The following is a 23,702-nucleotide window of genomic DNA, read 5'->3' as shown; positions in this document are numbered from 1 at the left end:
CTCATCTCAAAAGCAGAGTGCTGGCACAGGCTGGCAGTGCTCCCCAGGGCACCAAGTGCCCTCCCAGTCCCAGGATCCACAGAGGAAAAAAAAAAAAAAAATGAAACTTGCCCTTGCTCTTGAATTGCAGCAAAAGGAAAAGGTCACTGCATGGGTCTGGGGAATGTCAGCCTCCCAGCCTCCTGCCGCACACCCCAAAAAAGCCCTTCAGCACCACAAGTAAAACCCGAGCAAGCACCCAACAGTCAGGCACCCCAGGCTTTGTTTTTAAAGGAACGTAGGCAGCAATTACCAATCAAGCCAATGAATGTTGGTGCTTAAAATCCCTTTGGATTTCATGATTTCATGGTGCAGAGGAATCCTGCAGCAGGCAAAGCATCCCCGGTGTGAGCCTGGGCAATGGCCCTGTGCCCCCTGCCACATCCCAGGGGGGATTCTGAGGGACACCCGCCTGTCCCATGCTGCTGATCCCAACCCCTCGGCTCACCCCACACCCAATTTCCACCAGCACAGCTGTGACTTGCTGGGAAATGCCCCCCAAAAAACCATGTGAGAGCCCAAAGGGCAGAGCCAGCCCTGTGCCCCCCTGCACCCTCAGCAGTGGGTCCCCAGGGCACAGCCACCATGCAGTGACACTTGTCAGAGCGGGGACAGGAACAACAAGAACACAGAGGGATGCCAGATTTGGAGGTGACAGTCATATTAATGGCAGAGAGATGGTTTAAAAAATTCATTTCCGTGCAGCATGAAACTACATTTTGGGGGAAAGGGTTTCCAGCAAAGTCAAAAATTGAAACTATTTCCTTTGCAGTCAAGCAAAACACTGTTTTCAGGTCAATTAACCCACGGGAAAGAACTATTGCTCTAGTGGTATTGCTTCATTTAGGAAAGCTGGGAACAAAATTGTTGGGCTCTTTGGAACCTCTTCCATTTCTTCCCCTTTAATCTGGACCAAATTTGCTCGATGAGTTCACTGCAGACTGTAGGCGTTTGCCCAGCTCTCCCTGCTGGGGCAGCGAGGTCTGGGGACTTGGTCGGTACCTCCAAAGGGCTCTCCCATCCCCATCCCGGTGTCCTTCAGTAAATGCCCTTCACTCGCTTGTTCTCCGGGTCAAACGGGGACTTGGTGTGTGCTCGGGCAGGGTAGCTCACCCCCATCCTCTCCAGCTGGTAGCTGCCGCTCTTCACAAAATCCAGCGAGACCTGCAGGGCAGAGCCACACCAAAACCCCCATTACGCACTGCGAGCTGCTTGGGGACAGCAGCCCCCTGCCACCCCCTGACCCCGTTGCTGGGCCCTCCCTGCTCTCAGGGACGCTCCCCCCCCACCCTGCAGATGTGCTTCCTGCAGAAAACCCAGCTCTGCTATCCTAGGAGGATGCACAGAGAGGAAGATTTTAAAAGCACTGAGTTAAAAAATAAAAAGAATTCAGTTTTTCTATCTTTTTTTTTTTTTTTTTTTTGGTTTTCCTGTGGATTTTTTTCACCAGCATCCAATGCAAAGTGCATTTACAAGCATTCTGCTTGAGTTCATCACGGGGTGGGTGGCAGGGGGATGGCACACCTGAGTGGGGTCGGTCCCTGCTGTCCCCCAGCCGGGCACTGGCTGCAGGAGGGGACCGTGGTGGCAGCCAGGATGTCCCTACCGCTGTGACAAGCCCAAGGCGTCCCTCCTGCAGCACCAGGCAGTGCCGGTGCCTGAGACACCCCAACGCAGGGCAGGGTCCTGGTGCAGCTCCCGCTCCCCTCCCGCACAGCCAACGCCTGCCGTCACGGCGTAAATCAAGCCGGAGTTATCACACGGAGCGGAGAGATTAAGGCTGCACATTAACATCTGCTTAATGAGTGCTGCTTCCCGCAGGCGCAAAGGAGCTGCCAGGGTTGGGGCCCCGCAGCACAGCCCCCTGCACGCAGAACTGCTCCCCGTGACACCGAGAGCTGCCGGCCCCACTGCTGGCCCTACTGCCGGCAGAGGTTTCCCCATGGCAAGTGCCCGAGCAGGGAGAAGCGCTCGACGTGCCCAGCAGGATGCACTCAGCGCCGCTCTGCTGCCTCGCTGCAGGCAGGAGGGGACTGTCCCCGTGCCACCTCCATCCTGCCGCCTCCGTCACGCTGCCTGGGGCAGGCGGGGGCGGCCGGGAGAGCAAGATGTGACGGGGAAAGGATGGGAAAAGAAAGGAAAGGAGAAAGCCAGATGCAGGGGAAAGCATTCACTGTGGCAGGAGGGGGGCACTGGCTGCAGACCCCGCTGCAGCACCCAGCCAGAGCCCCCAGCCTGCAGTGGCCGTCCTGCTCTGCAGGCACCTGCTGCCACCTCCCAGCTTGGGAGGGCAGCTGCCTCCCCCACGGGGACAGCCTGACTCCCCTAAATGCTCACTGAAACACTCCTGCACATCCTGCACAGCTTCCCATAAGGAACCGAGCAGCCCCGAGTCCTGCGTTCCCCCCTCAGTGCACGTCCCTGTCCCTGACTTGTGCTGAGACAGGGAGATGAGGAAAGGTCCCCCCAGGAGGCTGCAGATACCCCTCCAACCCCACACTACTTGACTCGGGAGCCTTGTGCTGACGCAGGATTAAAAACCAAAGCAAGCCAGAGGATTAAAGCACAAACATATGTGCTGCAACGGGGACAGCCCCCAGGGACGTCACCCAGAGCCCTCTGTCCCCACACAGGCTCCCCGACCTCTGTCCGCAGCACGCCGCTTAATGAGGGCACCTCATTTACTCCCCAGGAGTCTCGCGGGGTTAATTAAGAGCCTGCTGCGCTCCTACTGGGCAGTCGATCCCCGTAAAACAAGTTAATTCACTGCTGCAATTAAATACTCGCTTGCAATTAACATCTGAGAGGGCGTGGGGGCCAGGCAGGGTGGCAGCCGGGATGTCACCGGTGAGGACATCGCTGCCGCCGAGCCGTGGCATCGCTCGCCCCCGCGTCTCACACTGCTGTCACTTTAGGGGGGGGGGCGGGGGGGTTGCCCCGTCTCGCACCCCATCTGATGGCAATGCGCCCGTGCATATGGCTTTGAGCAGAAGCTCCGCGCTTCCCCTGCTAAGCCTGGGGCTGGCGGCGCCACCCGTACTCACGGGTCCCCCCGCGGGGTCGCGGATGTAGCCGTAGGCGATGGTTTTGTCGATGGCGAACCCAAAGTCTGCCCGACGGACGTGGCCGACCACCTGGCCGTCCCTCCAGATGGCCTCCAGGCCGAACATCGGCACCTTCCTGCGGGGCAGGAGCAGAGCAAACATTGGGAAAAAGCCAAGTTGGGAGCCCACAGGCCAGGGGGAAGGGGCCGGAGGAGAGGCCCACGAGCTGGGGCTCCCCCCTGGCACGGGGGCTGCTGCCCTACAGCTCCCCCATTCCTTCACCAAGGCCCCTCCAGCCCAAATTGCAAAGCCTCCTGCTGCTCCGGGTGAAACAACATAACCCCCCTCCCTGTCGCACCGCTTCCAGCTTCCATTAAATATCTAGCGGGGAATACGTGGTGGGATTTAAATTAGAGATGTAATTAGAGCACGGAAAACAGCCGAGCGGGCTGGCAGCCGAGCTCCGTGTGCGCTCACAGGGTGCGGGGGCTGGATGGGGAGCGCTGTGGGTCCTCATCCTGCCACGTGTGGTGCTGAGCAGCGCGGAGCTGCCCCAGGTGGCTGTACTCACTCGTCAGTGGTGAAGCACACAAGGCGGCGGAAGATGCCTGAGGATTTTTGGGCTTCCACAGCCTCCCGGCCCAGGAAGGGGATGCCGGACTTGAGCTTGCAGGTGAAGGCCAAGCCTGCTTCTAGCGGGGTGTCGTCGGGGCGCAGGTCTGCGTGCCAGTGTCTGTACCCTGCCAAAAACAAGCGTGGGTCTCCCTGCCTTGTCAGCAAACCCGGGGTGAGCAATTTGGGAGACCAAGACATCAGCCCCGCCTGTTGGCCACCCCTTGGGTCACTTGGCCTTGGGCGAAGCACCCTCAAGAGGACCCGCAGGTGGGGAAGTCTCAGCAGGCAGCATGGGGCGAGCTGCACCCCAAAGCTGGACAAACCCCATTTATCTGGGTTCCCGAGCCAGAGGCAGAACACCAGGAAAGGCAAGCTGCCAGGAAAGCCCCAAACCTTTCTCGATGCTGAGGCTGTCGATGGCTCTGTAGCCGGCGTTGGCGATGCCGTGCCGGGCGCCCGCCTGCATCACCGCCCGGTACACCCTGACGCAGTCCGCCCGGGGCACGTGCAGCTCCCAGCCCATCTCGCCGACGAACGACAGCCTCATGGCACGGACCTGAAAAGCACAAAACCCCCAAATCCCTGGGGACGGAGTGGGGCTGTGCAGCGTGGCAGGGGCCGCTTGAGCCCACACGGCCTCACCGCCCACCTGGGTGAAAGCCAGCTTGGCCGGCAGCGTTGCGCTCATCCTGATTTTGTGCAAGGCTTTTCTTTGCTCCGTCTCGTGCCACGTTCAGAGTGAATTTCTCATCTCTGGACAAGCAACGCTTCGCAGCTCAGAACCACAGCTAAGAGGCAAGTGAACCCAGAGCTCAAGTCTCCCTCGGTGCCCCCCTGCTTGCAGCTGTTGCTGGGGTCCCGGGGGGACACAGGGTTCGGGGTGCTGCACCCTGCAGCCAGCGGTCCCTGCGGTTGTGGCCAGCAGCGATGCTCCCCACACCAGCCAGGCCTTTGTCTCCCTCTGCTGACCCAGCTACACCAGAGGAAAGCCCGCGGGCACCGCTTATGCTGCGTCTCCCCAAATCTGCTGTATTGCCTGATGGTGGGGAGACCTGTCCCCAGTGGGACTTCGGGGCTGTTGTCCCCTGGGGATGTGTCCCACTCCAGGCACCCAGCAGCTGCATGCTGTCACACAGGGGCTGAGCCCAGCGTCCCTGCTCACTCCATGGGGATGCTCAGCTTCCCCCTACAGACACAGTGCCCCAGAGCATTACTCTTGGCAGCCCAATTAGCCGGACTCTGCACCAAACCCGAAAGAAGGATGAGAAGACGAGCACAGCTTGGTGCTCCTCGGAGCATTCCCTCCCTCCCAGCCTGCCCGTGCTCCCCAGGGACAGGAACCACAGAGGAGCGTGGGGCAGCACCGTGATGTCCTGGCCCTGCTGATATCCCCACTTCTCTCCCAGGCAGGCAGAGATGTGCCCTGCATCGTGCCACGCCGTAGCCCCATCGAGCTCCTCTGCGCTCCCAAAGCTCCTCAGGCTGGTTGGCACCACCCCAGCTTGGGGACATTCCCTGGAGACACCCCTGGAGGCTCAGCTCTATTTCCCTCTGGGTCATCCTTTGGCTTCATGGCTTTTTTTGGGGGGTGGAAGCAGAGAACTCTCTGGCTCTCCGGGGAGATCTGGGTGCCAGCCATTTGCTTGGCACAGCCCGGGCTGGGGAGGCGAGGGCCGGGCTCTGCTTCTCCTGCAGGTTTCTGCCAACGTCTCCTGGGAGCAGGCGTTCCTGGTAGGTTTCAAATGGAGCTATGAAATAGCATCAATTTCCGAGCCTTTGAGCAGCAATTCAAAAGCGTTTAAGTATTCTAGAAAATGAAAACCTGAGCTTTACCCCGCAATCCAGCAGGGAAATTCAACCAGGGTCCTTGCGCTGCTGTTAAATACAATGAGAGACGCTATATATAAATTCGCAAACCAATCGGTAATTTCCAGTCTCATTAGCTCCGCGGGAATTCTCCTTTCGCTCCAGCTGATTTTGCTCAACTACTGAGTTAATGCACAAAAACCTCAGCGATCGCTTTTTAAAGATGCCGGGTTCGGTTTAACCCTGCTGGAAGGCGATAACATCGGGGTGGGCTTCAGCTCACTGCCCCCAAGAACCTCCCTCCTCCTGTCCCGGCTCGTGGCAACTTTGAGGGCCCAAAGGTGCCCCCCCACAGGATGCACGGTGACCTTACAGCTACAGAAACACCCCCATAGGAGATGAATCCTCTGCACACTGACCCAGGCTGCCTTTAGGCTTACGGGGTGACTGCTCCGACATCAGCACTACTGAGCAATTCAGCAAAGTGGTATGAAAAGAGCTCGCTTTTTTTTTCTGCAGAACTTTAAAAACCAACTACAACAAAAATCCTATACTTTGCAGCCCTGGGATTTGTTTCACAAGAACACTCTGTTTTCTCCTTTAATTCTGTGCCGGTATAATATTACCAATTTCACAAGAAACTGCCTGAAAATTCACTTGCCATTCCTTTCTGTCTCTGCCCAGATGCCTGCAGTTCAGGTGCTGGCTCTGCCTGGGAGGGCAGGAAAGCTTTTTCTTTTCTATTCTTTTTTCCCTTTTTTTTTTTCCATAAAGTCAGGGCATTTACACTCAAAAGAAGCCCTAAGATTTCTACCAGCCGTTTCTACCTCACAGGACTGGATTATTTTCTTGCAAACTTGAAGCGAAATGCAAATAAACCGATCACACTCCTGCAGACAGGAACATTCATACACCTTTCAGAGGGCTAAGTAGATTATTACAAGATGTTATCGGCTTGCCACAGACATGACAGGGAGGACGCGGGGAGGATTGCAGCTCCTCGGCGGTGACAGTGACGTGTGGCAAGTGGGACAGCCTGCAGCAAGGGCTGGCCTTCGGGTCCCCTGTGCCACCGTCCCCTCCCGGGAGGGATGCTGGACACACAGCAGGTTTTTGGCCCCTGCGTGGTGACATTTTGGAGGATTCATCCGAGTTAGGCAAAACCTGTGCCTTAGTTAAAGTGCCCTAAGCCCTAGCTAGGCTCTCCCTCACAGCTCAAGTAGCCTTAATTTGATTTAGTAGCAATCCCTTCAGCAGCCAGCTGCATTCAAATTAAAGCCACTTTAATTCCAAATGAAAAGTGTCCGCGTGCGGCTTAACCCAATTTCACTGATATCCCAGGCCTGCCTCCCACCGCCGCACCTCCAGGAGGATGCTCAGGGCTACCAGCCTGGGCAGGGGGCAGTTAATTTTGCCTTTAATTAATTAAGGCTAAGAACACATCCAGATAATTTTCTCACTTCCTTTCTGGTGTTATATCAGGTGCCCTGCTGTTATTTTCTTGAGTCCCCAAATCTGGGAAGAATTTTAGTGAGTTCAAAAACTGCGTTATTCCCTACAACGCTGTCAAGAAGCACAATGAACAATTTTTTTTTAATGCTACACTCACTGTTAAGCCAATTCCGGCTATTTGGAGAACTGATATCATCCTGCTAGTTTATATAATCAGTTTCTAAACCTCAGAGGGCATTCTTAACCAAGATTTCTACTTACAAGGACTTAGCTTGAATTGACTGAGTAGGTCATCAAGCAGACAAACACAAAAACGACAACCTGTTTCTCTCACCGTCTTGCTGAGCGACGGTCTTGGGCAAAACAAACATCTGAACATGCACTAGCTTTTCCGTGTGTCAGACAGCAATGATAAGCCTTTTGAATTTAGAAAATCTTCTGCAACACAGCTCCCCCAGGGCACGCAGCGGGGCTGACTTCCACCAGCACCCCGAGGCGCTTCCCGTCCCCTGGTGCTGGCCCCGTGGGGCTCAGCCCCAGGTTTTGGCCATCTCTGCACTTGCATAACCGCTGACGTGAGCCCCGAAGTCTTGGCAAACACAGGATGATCTGCGCTGTAACGGAAAGCTTAAGGTTGTCAGACTGTGCCTGTGATCAAATGCAGCGAGGCGTCAGGCTCTTGAGCCCTTAACAGGGAGCTGTGACACATCTCGCATTAAATCCCCCCTCCCATCTTTTTATATATATATATATTTTTTTTTTTAGGGGTAGGAGGAAAAGGAAGGGATCTGGAGTGTCGGATAGATCTATCGCCAGTGCTCACCCTAAGCTGAGGGAGGCCTCTCTTGTTCCTCCACTGCTGCTGCAAACCTGTGGCCGTGCCCAGAGAGCGCCCAGGCACCCCCAGCTGGGACAGCAGGTAAATGGGGAGGAAAACACCCTACTCCCATTGTCCTTTTTGCTCTTTTCCAACAGAAAAATAACCAACCAAGCAGAAAAAAAAAAAAACAAAACAACGAAACTCCCCAGCAGCCCACTGCAAACTCCCAGCCTCGACAAGCCATGGGAGCTCGCGTGCCAGCACCGTCCTACCGTGCATCCCGCGGCCCTCACGAGTTTGTGGGTGGAGAAGGGGAAGGCCTCGTTGCTGAGGTCGGTGTCGAGCACTTCTTGGAGGACGGCACGGCTGCGGGGAAACAGCAGCAAAGGGGCCGTGGTGAAAGGAGGCAGCTCGCCAACCCGCCGCTGATGGCCATCACCCAAATTTGCTCTCCCACCCCAGCTGGCAGCCCCTCTCCCTCCATACGGGAGCTAACGTGGGCAATCCCATTGAGGGAGCGGGGTGAGGACCAGGGGACGTGGGGCTGGGTGTCAGGGTGCCTGCTGGGGATCACAGTGCTCCCTCCACTCACCTGAGCGGGCCCTGCAGGCTCATCATGCCCAGCTCCTCCGAGCAGTCAATGAGCTGGCACTGGAGCTTCATGTCCTGCAGCACCGCCGTGATGTGCGACCAGTTGTGTTGCGCCACTGCCCCGCCGATGGCCAGGTAGTAGCCGTCCCCTGGAAGAAACCCCACCCCCCCAGCATTATTTTAGGCTCTGTGGCATTGGGTTGGGGTGATGCTCAGCTCAGCTCAGGACTGATTTTTGTCTCCGGACACTGAGCTGAAGCTGGGGGTGCCTCCAGCTTGCACAGCCCGAGGGGACCTCAAAGAACAGGGAGGTTAAATAACGTTGGGGCAAGGGGACAAGGGGCCCTTCATGCTAATTTTGCCCGTGGGGCTCAGCCAGCAAAGGGAAAACTGAATGACCTTTAAAACCTGAAAGAAGAAAGAGTAAGGTGGGATGTGGGGCCATGCAAAACAGAGCTCTGGGAGCAACCCTGCCCGGTTGCTGCTCCGTTGTTGCGCAAGGAGCTCCACGAGCTAATGCCAAAGGTAGCACTGTGCAGGGGCTCCTGCCTCCCACAGGCTGCAGCAGCCTCGCAAAGCGCCACGCTCGCCTCCCCTTGCACGAGCTCCCCCAGCACGGTGCAGCTCGGACACAGCACCTGCACCAATCCTGCTCTCCTCTACAGGAAATTCCCAGTTGTCCAAGCCCTGGAAATGCCTGGCAGTGAGCATCATGGAAAGAGAAAACTCTCCATCTTTCGAGACCAACAGCAAAATCTCCTGATATGTCTTGTCCAATACAGAATTAATGTTAAGATGTGGAGGGAAAAGGGAACTGAATGTCAGAGCTGGGGGTGAGCCCATGCAGATGGAACGGGGCTGCCGGGATGGGAAATCAAACCCCCACCAGTGCTACCCCACCAGGGCTCAGGTTTAGGGTGGACAGGCATGGAGGCATGCATGTGAATGTGAGCAGGAATTTCATCTCGCTGCTAATCCTGGGCAACAACTTCCCAGGGATGTAGTTTGGGAGCTGATTACCGCATGATCGATCTCTCCTCTTCCTTCCCTGCCACAACAAAATTGCTCTCTGATAATCTGTCATAATGCTAATAAGTGCAGCCACCTACGGTAATTGGAAAAATAGACTCGCTTCTATTAAACTCCTCCGGCACCCATCAAACCCGGCAGCCCTGCCATCCGCTTCCCATCACCTGCGGGTGTCCTGGATGAGAGGGATGCGGGATGGGCTGTGGGGTGGGAAGGGCTCACCGTCACCATCCCCACCAGGATGAGGGTGCGATGGCACCAGGTACCTGCTGCAGCAGCACCCAGCACGGCGCTGGCAGTGCTGCCGGAGCCCAGCTGGGTGCCCTCCTCCCCTGCTGCTCCCTAATGTCATTTCTGCCCCCCGGGCTGACTGCTCTGCTTCCTTTCAATTCCTCTTTATGGCAGCTGATAAGGGCTTGGTAGAGGTCAGAGCAGCCAGCCAGGGCTGGAGAAACCCAATAAGACCGAGGAGCGGCGCAGGCCCCCGGCACAAAGGGGATAATTGGGTTACAGGCAGCCAGGGGTGGAGGTGGAAAAGCCAGGTGGTGCCATTAGGTAAATGCAATCACCCCGGTGCCCGCGGCCACACGTGGTCCTGAGCATGGCGGGGATGGAGGAGCCGCTGGTGGACCTCGAACTGAACCTGCCACCGTGGCCCCCTGCCCCCATCACCGCTGGGAGCCAAGCGCATCCTGGGGGGCTGCTGCCACATGCCTGGTTTGTGCGCATTATGAGGGTTGCAGGCATAAACCCTAACATCTGTGGTGTGCTTCCCCCCGATACTCAGCTATTTAACTGTATTTTAGCTTATTCTGGGGGCTCGATGAAGCCCCGTGACCCTTGTATGAAAGCAGAGACCCCCAGTTCTTCATTGCTGCTGTGTTAGTGCCCCCCCAGCAAAAGGGGCTGGAGGCTGAACTGCTCCTGGGGCAGCAGTGGGAGGGCAGCCCCCCGCTGGAGATATCCCTCAGCCCCGCATCACTTGCGAAAGCACACCCGTCCCCAACACCAGGGGGTTTTACCTTGGAAGGCGGGGGCCAGGGGGGAGCCCGGCTCCCCGGGGCTGATCCTGCTGACCGTCAGGTCGCTCTCCACGCCGCCGCGCTTGTTCAGCATGCAGGTGTACACGGTGGAGCCTGTAGGAGGGGAGACGGCTCGGCTGCCCACCAGCCACCCCCAGCACGGAGCAAGCGGGGGGAGTACAAAAAATTTGTCCTAATTCTTATATAAAACACCACTGCCTTGGAGTGCTGTGCCCTACGCTGCGTGCCCAGCACCAGACAGGAGCAATGCTTTTTTTCCTTAGGTTTGTGTCAGTTCTTGGCTCAGAGCACACTTCCCACAGCACAAATAGGAGCAGGATCCGGGCCTGCGGTGAGGACGGGCAGAGCACTCGCTCCCACACCGCTCCCACACCACTCCCACACCCTCTGCAAGAGCAGCATGGAAAATAAAAGCCACTTTGGGTCCCCGCTGCGTGTTTTGGTTTAAGGTGGCATTTCCCAGCAGAGGCAGCAGTGGAGGCCTGGTGGCCCACGGGCGGAGGCCGAGCCTTTACCTGGCGCTTTGCTCACGTCGGCGGTGAACAGCCAGTTGGCCGCTTTTGTCGCTTCGGGGCCAACCAGGTAGAACTTCCCGAAATAAGACATGTCGAAGAGAGCCAGGGCGTTTCGGCACGTTAAGCATTCATTCTTGATCTAAAATTAAAGCAAACACACTGCTGGCGCCGAGGCGCGTTCCTCTCACTCTGCAAAGGGAGAGACGTGTGAAAGCCATTTACGTAAGGAGAAGCAGCACCCGGACACGCGCCTGGTGCCTTCAAAACACCCCTGAAAAGTCAGGTGTTAAATGTAGCACGTCTGGCAGGCTCCCCCGTATGCCCAGTCCCATCCGTTATGTCAGTACCACAGTGAGAGTTATCAATAATAAGTCGGATTTTATCAAATTGGGTATTCCTTCCCCCATTTCCCGGCGGGCTCCCTTGCCCCGCAGCGTGTGCCGTTTATCTGGCACTGGGGGCAAACACTGAGGATGGATCCGAGCTTCCCTGAGCTGGTTTCAACTCCTTCTTTTAGGAAAGCAGCAACGAAATTCACGTGGGCTCTGTGCCGAGGTTTCCAAGCAGAGGGCATGCATTTTGCTTCATTTATTTGGGGACATTTTGCCCAGTTTTAGGCAAAGCTCATGGCTTCCATCCCTCTGAGCCTCACCAGCTCTTTGCAGGGCTGCAGTGTTGCAGGGGCTCTGGTGCCTCGAACACCCCCAGGTCCAGAAACACCCCCCAGAAACCCCCCTGCACTCACAGTGTCGTGATGGGGGGGGAAGTCAAAGGTGTACTCGTCTGCCAGCAGCTGGTTGTAGGCGTAGTCCCTGTGGCGCTCCTGGCTGTAGGCCCCGTAATAATCGTAATCCAGGACCTGGGGGAGAAGCAGGAGGACCGAGGGCAGTGGGAAGACCCCTCAAAGCTGAGGGCTGCTCCCCGTTTGGGGGAAATACACCCGCTTTCAGGGCGGTACACGTCAGGCACCGCGCTTACCGGAGCTGCTCCCTTGGGGCTGAACCAGCCCGGCCGCTCCCAGCCGTGCCTCTCCTGGAAAACACAGCCCTGCTGCAGCAGCTCCTACTTGAGACAAAGAGAAATGAGAAGGAAAGGTTAAAAAGCAGCCTTTTCCACCAGCCCTTCCTGCTTCAGCTGGCAGTGCCAAGGCTTTCCACCTCCAGTAGATGCTCAAAACCCAACTCATAAACCTTTGGCTTTGGCTGTCAGCAGCCAAATGGAAAGAAGGGTCACCAGCAGCCAAAATCAGCTCCGTGGGTTGTCTTTCAAAAGAGCAGAACCCCTCATCTGCCTACAGACTGGCTGATATTTGTGCCCACCCAACAAGGGTATTTGTCTCAAGAGCATCCGACAGCCAGGAGCCTGGCAGGCCAGCCGTGCCCTGCTCCAAAGTCTGCATGGCGACACACGAACCGCTGGCCGAGGGATGCTAAATCCACACAGCACGATTCTCCCCAGTGCTTTCAAGAGTAATTATACAAATAACATCCAAGATTCATATGGCAACCTTCTTGTTCCTCCTCTGTACTCTCAGGAAAATCTCTCTGCACGCAATTAATTAGGGATCCATTAAGATATTTTTGTTTGGTGCCTCCGTTCGGAAAAGAATAGATTTTGTTGAACATTTCAGAAGTGATTCAGTGTCTATTTATAAAACACAGCACATGTTCTGGAGCTGCATGTACAAATACCAGGCTGTCAGTCAAATGGGCATCGCTTATTAGACATGCTATTAAAAAATAAATTGCGTCCTCGGTGACAGAAAACAACCGAGCTGTCAACCAAACATCGGGGGCCGGTGGGGAGGAATGTCTGTTGTTCTGCTCGAGCCTCTGCTCGCCATCAGGAGAGGGATGCTGTGATGTGAATCCAATCTCAGGGGAAAGGGGCTCAGCAAAAGTGGCTGCACCCTGGCAGGATGGGGCCACCCTGGGAGCACTGGGTGGTCTGGGGGGCTCTGAGCCCTGCTCTCCACTTGTCCCTTGCCCGGTGACCCTCCCCTGGCTCTTAATGCATCTCTGCAACCTGCTGTTTTGGAGAGCGATGTGGATAAGGCCATGCCTTGCCAATGCTTCAATGCATCTATTTATTTATTTATTTATTTTATTTTTTGGCAGAAGCAGGGGTGGCCCTGAGGGTCCCCGGGGCCAGGCTCCTCACCTCATGCAGGGGGTCCTTCCTCATGTTGCGCCCCGCCAGCGGCTCATCATGGGGGAAGACGACGGAGTAGTTCTTGGCGTAGGATTCGTGGCTCCGCTCCCGGATCCAGCGGTTGTTGTCGGTGAGGGACTGGTGAAACCTCCTGGAGGGCATGGCAAGAGAGGGTGGCCATCAGGACAAGCACGTCAGCTTGCTAGAACCCCTGGCACCCCCTGGGCATGGACCCATTGGCCAGAGGAGGTGGCTGCAGCTGCTGCGGTGTAAATTCGGGATCCCTGCTCCCTTTTTATGGGTAGGACAGCAAAGAAACCAAAAATCGCATCTTTTGCCCATCAAACCACTCTAGCTCATCCCTGTGGCTCTGCCCACTCAGTGCAACCCACAGCCCTGGTCCAGATGGATTTACCAGAGCTGGATACAGTCCTGCTGGGGGGAAAAAAAAAAAAATAGGAAAATTTATGTTAATTCTGCTGTTTCAGTGTTGGGCCAGCTCAGAGAGCATCTCTCGCAGAGCCCAGTTTTAAATGCAGCCCCGAAAGGGAGCGAGCCGTGAACATTCCTCACATTTTTCATCCAATTCTCCCTAGACTGAAATATAAATAAAACCCAAAGCATTTTAAATTTGTTTGACATATTTTCCTTTTTCAAACAGAAAAGCTCCTTGAAGGAATGTGCCAGTTCAGCACGTGCTGTGGGGCTATTACCAGAGCCCTGTAACTCCCGGGCCATCACCTCGCGGCCAGTGCCACCTCTCCTGTCCCTGCTCTGGCAGGGGAGTGGTGTCTGAATTGCCCAGAGCCCCTCTGTCTGCAGAAAGGCAGCCAGTCAGCAGGCAAAAGGCAAGAAAAAATGTCATTTATAGGGCCTTTTGAAATCTAATTTTCAGGTTTCTTCCCCACTCAGTGCGTGCAGAGCAGAGGTGGGCAGCAGGGGGAGGGCAGGGCCGAGCGCTGCAGGCTCTGCTGCCCCTCTCCCTTCTCCCACCCTCGCCTTCTCAGGGCACCCGAAAGGAGATTTTCCCAGCCCTCAGCTGAGCTCTGTGCTGGTGGCTGCTTCCCAAATTTGTACCTGGGTTGGGGCTTTCCAGGACAAAGGGGCAACAGGGACCAGCGCTGCTCACGGGTCGTGCTTTCGGGTCATTTCTTACCCAAGACCCGGGAGCTCCAAAATGCAAGCAGTGCTCCCCAAAAGCAGCCGTGGGCAAGCTACAAGTCAGCTCCATGGGGACAGCTGCCCCTTCTGCCGGCAAGCAGCAGGGGACATGTGGCAGGTGACACTCGGCATGTCACTGGCACCCTGGGCACCCACCAGCCCCAGCCCCGTCACCAACACACCGCATTTGACAGCAGCGAGAGGAGCAGCAGCTGCCAGACGAAATATTTACAAACGAGCGTTTTGAGAGGATAAATATTTAAATGTGCAGAAAAAGGAGTTATTTAAAGAGGAGCTCAGTAATCACCACCAAAATAAAGATTGAAAAAAAAAATAAAAAAAGGGGGACTGACATCAGCTTGCCAACTCCAGAAAAGGTGAGGCACCAAGAGGATAAAACCCCAAGGAGCCAGGCTGTGCGTGGCCGTGGCGCCCCAGGGGACAGCAGCGGGCAGAGCAGCTCCTGCTGCACGTCCCCGTCCCCACGGCAGGGACAGCGGGGCCATGGGGCTTCTGCCCGCTTTGCAACCCGGTATGTCAATGCAAAGCAAAATCTGCAATGGCTGGAGCCAGCGTGGCATGGAAGGTGGTGAAAGCCTTGTCCCAACACACGCTCCTGACCTTACAGCTGTCCCTGTCCACCCATGGGCTTCTCTCTTTGCTGCAGCAGCAGCACCGACCCCCTCCCTTCCCAGGCTGTTTCCATGCGTGGTTTACCAGCGTTGCCATCAAAACAACGGGATTTTAACAGCCTTGTCCCCAGCAAGCATGTTGCTGTCGCTAGCAGCCCTATAAGAAAGCCCAAACCCAATCAAACACAATCGAGCAAGTCAAAAGCAATTACAGAGCCAACATCTGCACAGCCAAAACCTCGCGGCCCATGTCATGCTGCAGAGAAGGTAAGGTAATCTTTCTCCAGCTGAAAACATTACCCCTGATGATTAACTTAGAGGATTAGGCACAGCACTAATTGAACAACAACACAACCCAAATGTAATTACCCTGTCCTTTCTCATCACTGCAATCTCCTCGCGTCTGCTGGAAGCTGTTTGCGTAGAAGCGGAATGAGGCAAATGAGATAAACCCCACGTGTAAATTTATTAAAGCCGTGGGGCGTAATTGATTCTGGCTTCTCAGGGGGGACAGGGGCTGCAGCACGGACACCTGGTCCTGATGCCAGCACCCATGGGGTGCTCAAAACCCATCCCCAGGACCTCCCACGGGTGATGGGTGCCAGTGGAGCCCGCAGCCTTGCCTGATGTCATAGCCGTACATGTCCTTCTCCGGCCGCCCGTGGACGATCCAGTGAGCCAGCTCCCTCCCGCAGCCACCTCCCAGCATCATCCCTGCAGGAGAGGCAAGGACAAAAATGAGGCCGCGAGGCCAAGTACCCCATGCTGGGATGCACAAGGAGGTATTTCTTGCTGTCTCTTACCAGCACTGTTGAAGCCACAGCCAAGGAAGAAGCCACGGACTTCTGGAGCTTCCCCCATGAGCGGCTTGTGGTCGGCCGTGAACGACTCTGGGGGACAGAGACAGGGAGCATCAGCCTGGGCAGGCGTTCTGGGACACACCACCTGCTTCAGGAGCAGGGATCATGTGCTGGCCTCATCCTGCTCCTGCTTCCAGAGAGCATACATATGGATACATCCGTGTATTTCCTCCAGAAGCTTGCACACATGTACATGTATGCACACACACAGCACTGACAGCAGCAGAGACTGGTGACACAAGGCAGCTCCTTCGCAGCCCTGCACTCTGCAGAGTGCCCTGCACCATCCCACCCATCACATCCCCGACAGCCGGGCCGTACTTCATTGCTATTATTATTTTTCACCTTCATTGATTTCTGCTGGGAAAAAAAAAATGTGAATTTAAGCTGCTTGGCTCAGCTAAGGGGTTGCCATCGATGCTACCCAAGGCTCCTGCGGTGACGCCAGCTCGGGGGGAGCCCTCACTCCCTGTACAACCCCAGCCTGGTGCAAATCCCACACTAGGGAGCGCAGAAAACACCCTGATGGAGACATGCAGTGCTCCCCGTGTCAAGGTGGTTTGTCCAACCATGCAAAAAGCGAGGGGAGGCACCTGCACCTGTGCCCAGCTTGGTCCCCCCAACCTCTGGCCTCAGCAGCAGGGAGCTCTCCCTGCGAAGCACAGGTTTCCGAGCGGGGCGAGTTGTTTTATTAGTGAAATATTTACAACAGAGAGGAAAGAACAAGCATTTGCTATTTGCTACAGTCCAGCCTGACTCAGCTGTTGCAAGCAGAGTAGCAGCTCCTCTAAATCCAGCAGAGGAGAAGCGCTGACCCTTTGGAGGTTACCCCCCTGCATTACAAACACCAGCCGTATGTCTATAAGCTGTCAGCTCCCCGCTGGAGGCCACCAGCTCCACTTACGCCGCAGTTCAATCAAACATAAGTGCCCAGGGCCACAGCCTCCACCTTGTACAAGCCATGTTTTACCCGCTGCGGGGCCAGAGACGTGCCCTACTTTCCCTCTGTGCACAGCCCAGCTCCGTCCCAAAGGGCCTCCAGGATTTCCCTCTAAGTGCTTCAGCAAAAAGAGAAGTTTTTTTTTTTTTTTCAGCGTGTGGAGGATTTCACAGCCAAACCAACCACACAGGGCGAGGGTTCAATGGCAGCATCACCACCAGCTGCTGGGGCTGCAGGACAGCAATGCTACTGCCTTTAACTCCACATCACGTGTTGGGTGCAAACCTGAGCAAACCTAACATCAGCACCCCAGAAACCTGGAATCCCACGGTCAAAAAAATAATATAAATCCCAGAAGAACAGGGGCTACTGCTTGAGAAAACGTTCCCCTTAATTCCCCAGGCCAGTGGCCCCAGCATCAGCTGTAAAGGTCCCCAAAACGTCCCCACTTGGCTGCCAACCTCTGCCTGTGGCCCCAGCTGCACCGAGGCAGCAGCTCGCTCCTATTTCTGTGGCTAGCCTGGGATGCCACCCCCAGGAAGGCGACACCATTGCAGCCCAAGCACAGGCAGTATTCTGCAGCCAGCTCCTGCATTTCCATCCTGCACCAACGCCTGCTGTGCCCAAACCCACTCCTGGGTCAGGCCCTGATCCTGCCGAGCCCCTAGGTGCTGGGGGTACAGCCCCAAACCAGCCATGAGGCAGCCACGGATGTCCCGTGAGATGCTTGGAGGTGCACAGCTGCCACGATGCTGCCACCGTGTTACCTGGCCCGCAGACGGTGGATTTAATGCCCGTTTTCTCCAGCACCGGCACCCTGTTGATGGCACCCTCGATGTGCTGCGTGAAAACATCCCAGTCCAGGTCAAAGAGGCCAAAAGCAAATTTCTCAGATACCTGAAGGGGGGAAACGGGAGTCAGGACACGAAACAGCACAGCTGGTGGCATTCTCAGCTCTGGCAGCCTCTGAGGCCTCAGACTAAGGTCTCTCGGGGTTTTGTGAGCAGCCCAGGAAAGCGCAGAGGTCCAAAACCAGTGAGAGCTCCCACCCAGGCCCTCTGCAGCCCTTTGTGTCCCATGTGTGTGGAGGGAAAGCCTCTTGGGGACAGCAGGGACATGCGTCTTCACCTCCTGCTGCAACCCCTGGCAAAGAGTCCCTCCTCCCCGGGACGGAGAGACAAACCCTATCTGCCCCCCCAGAAGAAAAAAAAAAAAAAAAAAAAACACAAATGCAGCCAAAGGGCTGGGGCAGAGCCTGAATTAAGGCACCTGGATAAAGGGACCCTGCGGCAGGCCAGGGGTGGCACGGTGGCCTCTAAAGTCCCCCCCAGCCCTACTCAGCTTCCTCGTCTCCTCTCACACCCGTGCGCCTTGTGCCTCCACCAGGGCAGGCGCAGGGGATGCTCTGCCCTGCTCTCCCCACCAGCCGCGAGGTCGGTGCCCACAGGATGGGCTTTATGTGAGCGGGGCCACGAGGAGCTCCCCCCTTGAGGCTGTGGGCTCCTTGCAAAGCCTCCTGGCCCCCCCGGCAGCGCTCACCTCCTCCCAGAAGATGGGGTTTGACTCATAGCCGCCCACGGAGAGGGCATCGCCTTGGAGACGGAGGTACACCGAGGCATCGTGATCGCGCACGTTCGGCATGTTCTGCAGCGGGGAGGGGGTCAGAGGGGGATGAGAGGACCCCCCCCCCACCCAGGGCCCCACACGTGGGAATGGCCCATGGGGAAAGCCGAGCGGGGTGACCAGGCACCCCGAATGCATCCAGGCTTCATCGCCCTCCATGTCCCCAGCCCAGCTGGGGATTGAAGTTCGGTGGATTGAAAAGGAGGCACCAGGGGGGTTGCAAGTTGCAGCCTTTCCTCCCAAAAGCCTCTTCCTCACTGTGCTTGCACGGCCCAGACTTACTGGGACGGAAACACAATCCCTGTAATCGTCCCTTCTTAAAATAGGGCCTCGGGGACTGCAGGCTCAGACACAGGCTGTGTCAGTGGGATGGAAGCTAAGACAGGTGTTACTCTCCAAGCCTTGGCACCTGAGTGAATGAAGGCTGCTTTGACTCCGAGCAGTTCTCTGCAGCCAGAAGGTGAGAACAGATTTCTGCAGCTGGTTTAGGAACGCCTGGAGAGCTACAGCTCTGCCTGGCGGGGACCGGGGCTGGTTCAGAAACTGTTTGGCATCTTTACGAATGCTGCTTTCAGACACCAAACACATCAGAGACACTACAATAATTCTACTGAGAAAAAAAAAAAAAAAAGATTATCTGCTAGTCATAACATTGTTAGATATTAAATATGACTCTGATCAGGCAGTCAGCTACCAGGAGAAGCTGTGGGGGTGCCTGCAGAGCCTGGCCCAGGTTTGTGCAGAGGGACAGGAAGGGGTGGGGGGGGGGTCCTGCAGGTCCTGGGGGGGCTGTCCTGCCTCACGACCCACCTGAATGCCCTCGATGCGCTCAGTCACCACGTAGGCATGATGCATCGCCACCAGTGGCACATGGACGCCTGCCAGCTGGCCCAGGGCACGTGCCCACACCCCTGCGGGGACACAGAGCCCATCAGGGGTGGCAGTCAAGGGGGTGGCAGGGGGACAGGGGACGGAGCAGCCCCCCAACACCCTAGCCCACGTGGCACAAGGCAGAGCGGCTCCGCCAGCTGCCCCGTACCTGCGCAGTTGACCACGCAGGGGGTCTGGATGGTCCCGTGGGCCGTCTCCACCGCGTGCACCCGCTTCACCCCGAAATCGTCGGCTCTGACCTGGATGCCAGTCACGGGGCAGTTCTCTATGATCTGGGGGGGGGGAGGAGAAGCAGAGTCACAGCTGGGATGTCCCCGCTTGCCTGACATCCAGCCAGGATGGAAAAAGGTGAGGCTGGGCAGGGCTCTGGCCCTGGCCATCTTCCTTTCCAGTTATTACTGTTACTGCTGAAAACAGCATTACTCTCAATTCCACCCTAAAACCACATCTCTATGCACCCACAGCTGCAGGGGACACTCATTATTGACGTGCCTTGCCCACGAGCTAAGCCCCATGCCTAGGACGGGCTGGCAATCCTTGCCTCGATGAGGGGATTGTGTTACCGGACCCTAAAACCAAGGAACCTGCCTTGGGCTCTGCCTCGTCTCGCTCCTAAAGGTCTTCTCTTCATCGTGGATTTTCTGTGGGCTTATGGTCCCTGCCAGCTTTCTCACGGTGACCCCGAGAGCCATCAAAGCCCAAGAGCACAGCATCCTTGCAGGGCAAAGCCCTGACCCTGCAGGAGCAGCTTCGCTCCATGTGAAAGGAGGAGCTGCGGAAGGCAGAGGCTTAAAACTCCTCCCAGGGTCAACAGGCATTAATTAGTAATTGCTAATTAGGAATTACCGTAGCACCTCTGGCAGCTGCTGCTCTGGCAAGAGTGGAGCAGGTGCCAGCAGGATCCATGGTGCCATCCTTGGGGACGTACAGCGTGCCGTAGAGGTCGGCGACGTTCATCAGTGGGTACAGCTCCTTGGTCTGTGCCGGGGACAGGACGTAGGACTCCACGCCGTACACCTTCCCCAGCTGCCGGCCAGACAAGAAAATTGGGAGATTAAGCAGGAAACGAGAGCCTTGGCTCATCCCGTGCTGCTGGGGGAGTTGGAGACCCCCCCCCCGGGACACGTTTAGCTCCCCAGTTGCTGTGTGGCCCAGGTGCACCGCTGCCCCAAGGCAAGCCCTCTACCCAGGGCAGTGGGAAGGTCTGCACAGCTTTTTAGGGCCATATGACCCCATATTCCTATTCAAGCTGCCTGTGCAACCCCAAAAATAATGCTACTGCTATCTGAAAGGGCAAAAATTGACAGCTGGATTTCATTCTGCCTGCTTTGCCAGCATTTTGCCTGATTTTATCAGCCTTATGGAAATCAGGAGGCCACCAGGAGATAAACGCCACGTCCTGGGGGTGACGCCGGGGGCCGTTCCCTACCGACATGAGCCTCTTGTACTCGTCGAGGCGCTGCTTGTTGGAGGCGATGAAGAGCCCCCCGTTCTGCACCCAGCCCGTGTGCAGCCCCGTCTCCGCCGGCAGCTCCCGGCTGACCACGTCCCGCGTGTGCGCCAGCAGCTCCACCTCCACGTCGCTGGGACGAAGCTGCCACAGCAAACCTGGGTGGGGGACAGCCCGGCCGTGGGGCAGGCAGTTCTGCCCGCCGTCTAACCCCCTCATCACCCCAAAGCCCTGGGGACAGGAGCTCTGGGGGCCTCCTGGCACCACCGTCCCACTCGCAGCACGGGTGTCACCCTGCTGTGGCACTTACTCCATCTCGTGGCTACCTCGGAGCTCTACAAATCATTGATCTTGATTTTTTTTTTATTTTTAAATGAACGGGAGAACAGGGTTTCTGGTGGGGACTACCCCCAAAAGACACAAAACCCCAAAATGCGTGTTGAATTAAACTCGCCTAGTTCCCCTCTCCCTGCCAAAGAAAACTGGCTTAAAAATAATAATTTTAAAAAGAGTGGAAATAAACTGTTTAGTTATTCTCTGATCCTATTAAAAATATATAAAGAGATAAAAAAAAAATGGGGTGTGTTTTCCTAATGCAAAGTTGTGCCAAATGGAAAAGCAGAACCCTGAAATTCTCCACGATTAAAGCCAAACCCCGCCGGCACACCCAGAACCCACCCGTGCCATGGGTGGGCTCCATCCACCCGTCCCCAGATGTGGGGTCCTGTGTAACCCCCCCCCAGGTCCTGATCCCGATCCTGATAACTCACCGGCCGTGTGCCAGGTGGTGCCCGACGTCAGGCGGTCCCTCTCCAGCAGGACCACGCTGGTGACCCCCAGCTTGGCCAGGTGGTAGGTGGTCTGGCAGCCCAGGCTGCCCCCCCCGACCACCACCACCTCAGCCGAGGGCGGTGGGGGCCGGCTGGGCCCCGTGCTCCTGGCGCCTTCCTCCTTCAGCGTCTTCTGGTAGGGGACGTTCTTCTCCGCCGGGGGTCCCGCGGCGCTGCTGAAGGGCCGGGGGCTTCTCCAGGGGGCTGGCAGGCGGCGGGGGGCGGCCGCCCGCAAGGCGCAGCTGATGTAGGACATGTCGACCTGCGGAGCCCCCAAACGCCTCGCCAGGGTGGGCAGGGGAGCCCCCGCTGGATGGTCACCGGTGGTGGCACCGGTGGTGGCATCGTGGTGCCACGAAATGGGTTGAGCGGCACCTGGTGGGGGGGGGGCCTGGGGCACGGCTTTGAGCTGGGCTCCGTGGACCCCCACCTGCAGGAATCGCACCCCAACGGGAGCCGGTGCGGCTCCCAAACACCCTGCAGGGGGGGCCCAGCTTAAAAAAAAAAAAAAGGGAGCTTGGAAATGCACAGGTCACGGCAGCTCCTGCCCAGCCCACAGAAACCACCCCCTTTTTAATGTCTGTTTGTGTATTCAGGAGGCACGACAAAGGAGCAGGGGTTGCTCTGTATCAGAAGAGGGCAGTGCAATGGCTGCTGGCAGGGACGGGGTCGGATAATGTCCTCCAGCCCCGTGCCTGGGATCCGGGGACGTGGCTCGGGGTTTGCTCTGGCTGCGTGGCTTTGGAGCAGCCGTGGCCCCACAAACAGCAGGCTCTAATGGGGTGGCACTGCTCTTCCTACACGAGTTTTGTCCGGGGGCTGTTGTGGAGCTTGCTCCTGCAGGACCCCACTCGCTGCCACCCCACAGCCCTAAAAAACTGGGAAATCCCACCCGGGATATCCCGCAGGAGTTCCGTGCCGGGAGGAAACCCACGCCGGGTTCCCCACCGCTCGCCGGCTCCACTCACCGGTGACGCTTGCTCCGGGTGGCGTTCCCTGCCGCGATGGCCGTGGGGCGCCTGCCTTCCTCCGATGCTCTCCTCCTCCTCCTCCTCCTCTTCTGCGCCGCTGCCATGAAAACATTAACCAGAGCCGGAGGCGAGCGGGGCCAGCTGAGCGCTTCCCCTGCCCCGGCTGAGCTTTTACCCGCTGTTGTTCCTCCGCCACTCGCCGACGAAGAAGAAAAAGTCAGGGGGAGTCGAGAAATTCGAAACGTAAGGAAATTCTCACTTTTCTCCCCAGATCAGCGCTCGGCAGAGAGCAAAGAGCCCGGCTGGGGCCAGGAGGGGCTCGCAGCCTGCAGGGCTCGCTCGGTGCCAGAAAGCAAACACAGCGAGCGCGGCGAACATCTGACCCTCCTGCCGGAGTTCCCAGCAGTCACACTGAAAGAGCAGAATTAAAATGCGTTTAAGCCAGACCCGAGAGCCCAAAGCGAAGGTGGGAACACCAAAAAATTTCATCTGGAGGGGGGAGGAAAATAAAACTTTTCATTTAGCTCTCACAGCCCCAAGGTTTATTGCGCCTCCTGCCCAGGACTCACCCCCAAAATTAGGGCCTGTTTGGGCAAGAGGTGCAGGCGGTGCAGGCTCCTCAAAGGTGGCTCCGAAGGGCCGGGTTCTGCTGTCTGGGTGAAGCAGGGGGCGGGTGGAGCTGTAGTTGGGTCAGGGGCTGGTGGATTTGGGGGCTGAGCAGCATCATGCACCCCACAGTCGCTGCCTGGGGGCTGTGGTCTGGGGGGCTCGTGGAGGTTTGGGGGGCTCATGGTGGTTTGGGGGGCTCGTGGCAGTTTGAGGGGATCGTGGTGGCTTGGGGGGCTCGTGGCATTCGGTGGCACCACCGCCCCGGGAGCCGCCCCCCGTTGTGTGCTGAATGCACGCCGTACGGGGGCTGCATCCAAATCGTCCCAGTTCAGGAAGGGGTTGAATAGCAGCCGGGGGGGGGGGGGGGGGGGGTAGCTGATCCAGAATTAGCCCAACACAGTCTCGCCTTTTTTTTAAAGACAAAACCAGTTTCTGTTTAAAGAGAGCCCCCGTCCCTCCAGCCTTCCCAGCCTGCTGCTCGCTCAGAATAACCAAAGAGATGCGAACAAGTCAAAACTCCTGCCTGTGGTGGGGTGTTGCTGTCTGATGGGACAGAGCCGTCCCGGCAGCATGTCCTAACTACAAACACGGCCTTTGGGTTAGAAAAGACCCGGAACAAAGCAAGCTGAA

At 57.0% G+C, this 23,702-nt stretch overlaps 1 protein-coding gene across 2 annotated transcripts; it reads right to left on the bottom strand.

Annotated features, from left to right (window-relative positions):
* Positions 1–686: 686 nt before the first annotated feature.
* Positions 687–22,901, bottom strand: SARDH (sarcosine dehydrogenase). 2 transcript variants are annotated; one of them, XM_035555346.2, is made up of 22 exons: positions 22,639–22,901; positions 22,461–22,560; positions 21,433–21,754; positions 20,642–20,820; positions 20,059–20,238; positions 19,361–19,484; positions 19,132–19,232; positions 18,238–18,342; positions 17,466–17,595; positions 15,702–15,788; positions 15,522–15,612; positions 13,115–13,256; positions 11,933–12,016; positions 11,700–11,813; positions 10,955–11,093; positions 10,419–10,532; positions 8,369–8,516; positions 8,049–8,142; positions 4,092–4,254; positions 3,655–3,823; positions 3,084–3,219; positions 687–1,203 (listed from the first exon to the last, which is right to left on the bottom strand). In XM_035555346.2, the coding sequence occupies exons 3-22, from the start codon at positions 21,746–21,748 to the stop codon at positions 1,078–1,080; spliced, it is 2,742 nt and encodes a 913-aa protein (XP_035411239.1). In that variant the 5' UTR covers positions 21,749–21,754; positions 22,461–22,560; positions 22,639–22,901; the 3' UTR covers positions 687–1,077. The 2 variants fall into 2 exon arrangements, with proteins under 2 accessions (XP_035411239.1, XP_035411242.1); XM_035555349.2 differs by having other exon boundaries at positions 15,540–15,612.
* Positions 22,902–23,702: the final 801 nt, after the last annotated feature.

This window comes from Cygnus atratus, chromosome 19 (genome assembly GCF_013377495.2).
Source record: "Cygnus atratus isolate AKBS03 ecotype Queensland, Australia chromosome 19, CAtr_DNAZoo_HiC_assembly, whole genome shotgun sequence".
In the NCBI taxonomy this organism is placed as follows: domain Eukaryota; kingdom Metazoa; phylum Chordata; class Aves; order Anseriformes; family Anatidae; genus Cygnus; species Cygnus atratus.
This window is presented reverse-complemented; position numbering and strand designations above follow the sequence as displayed.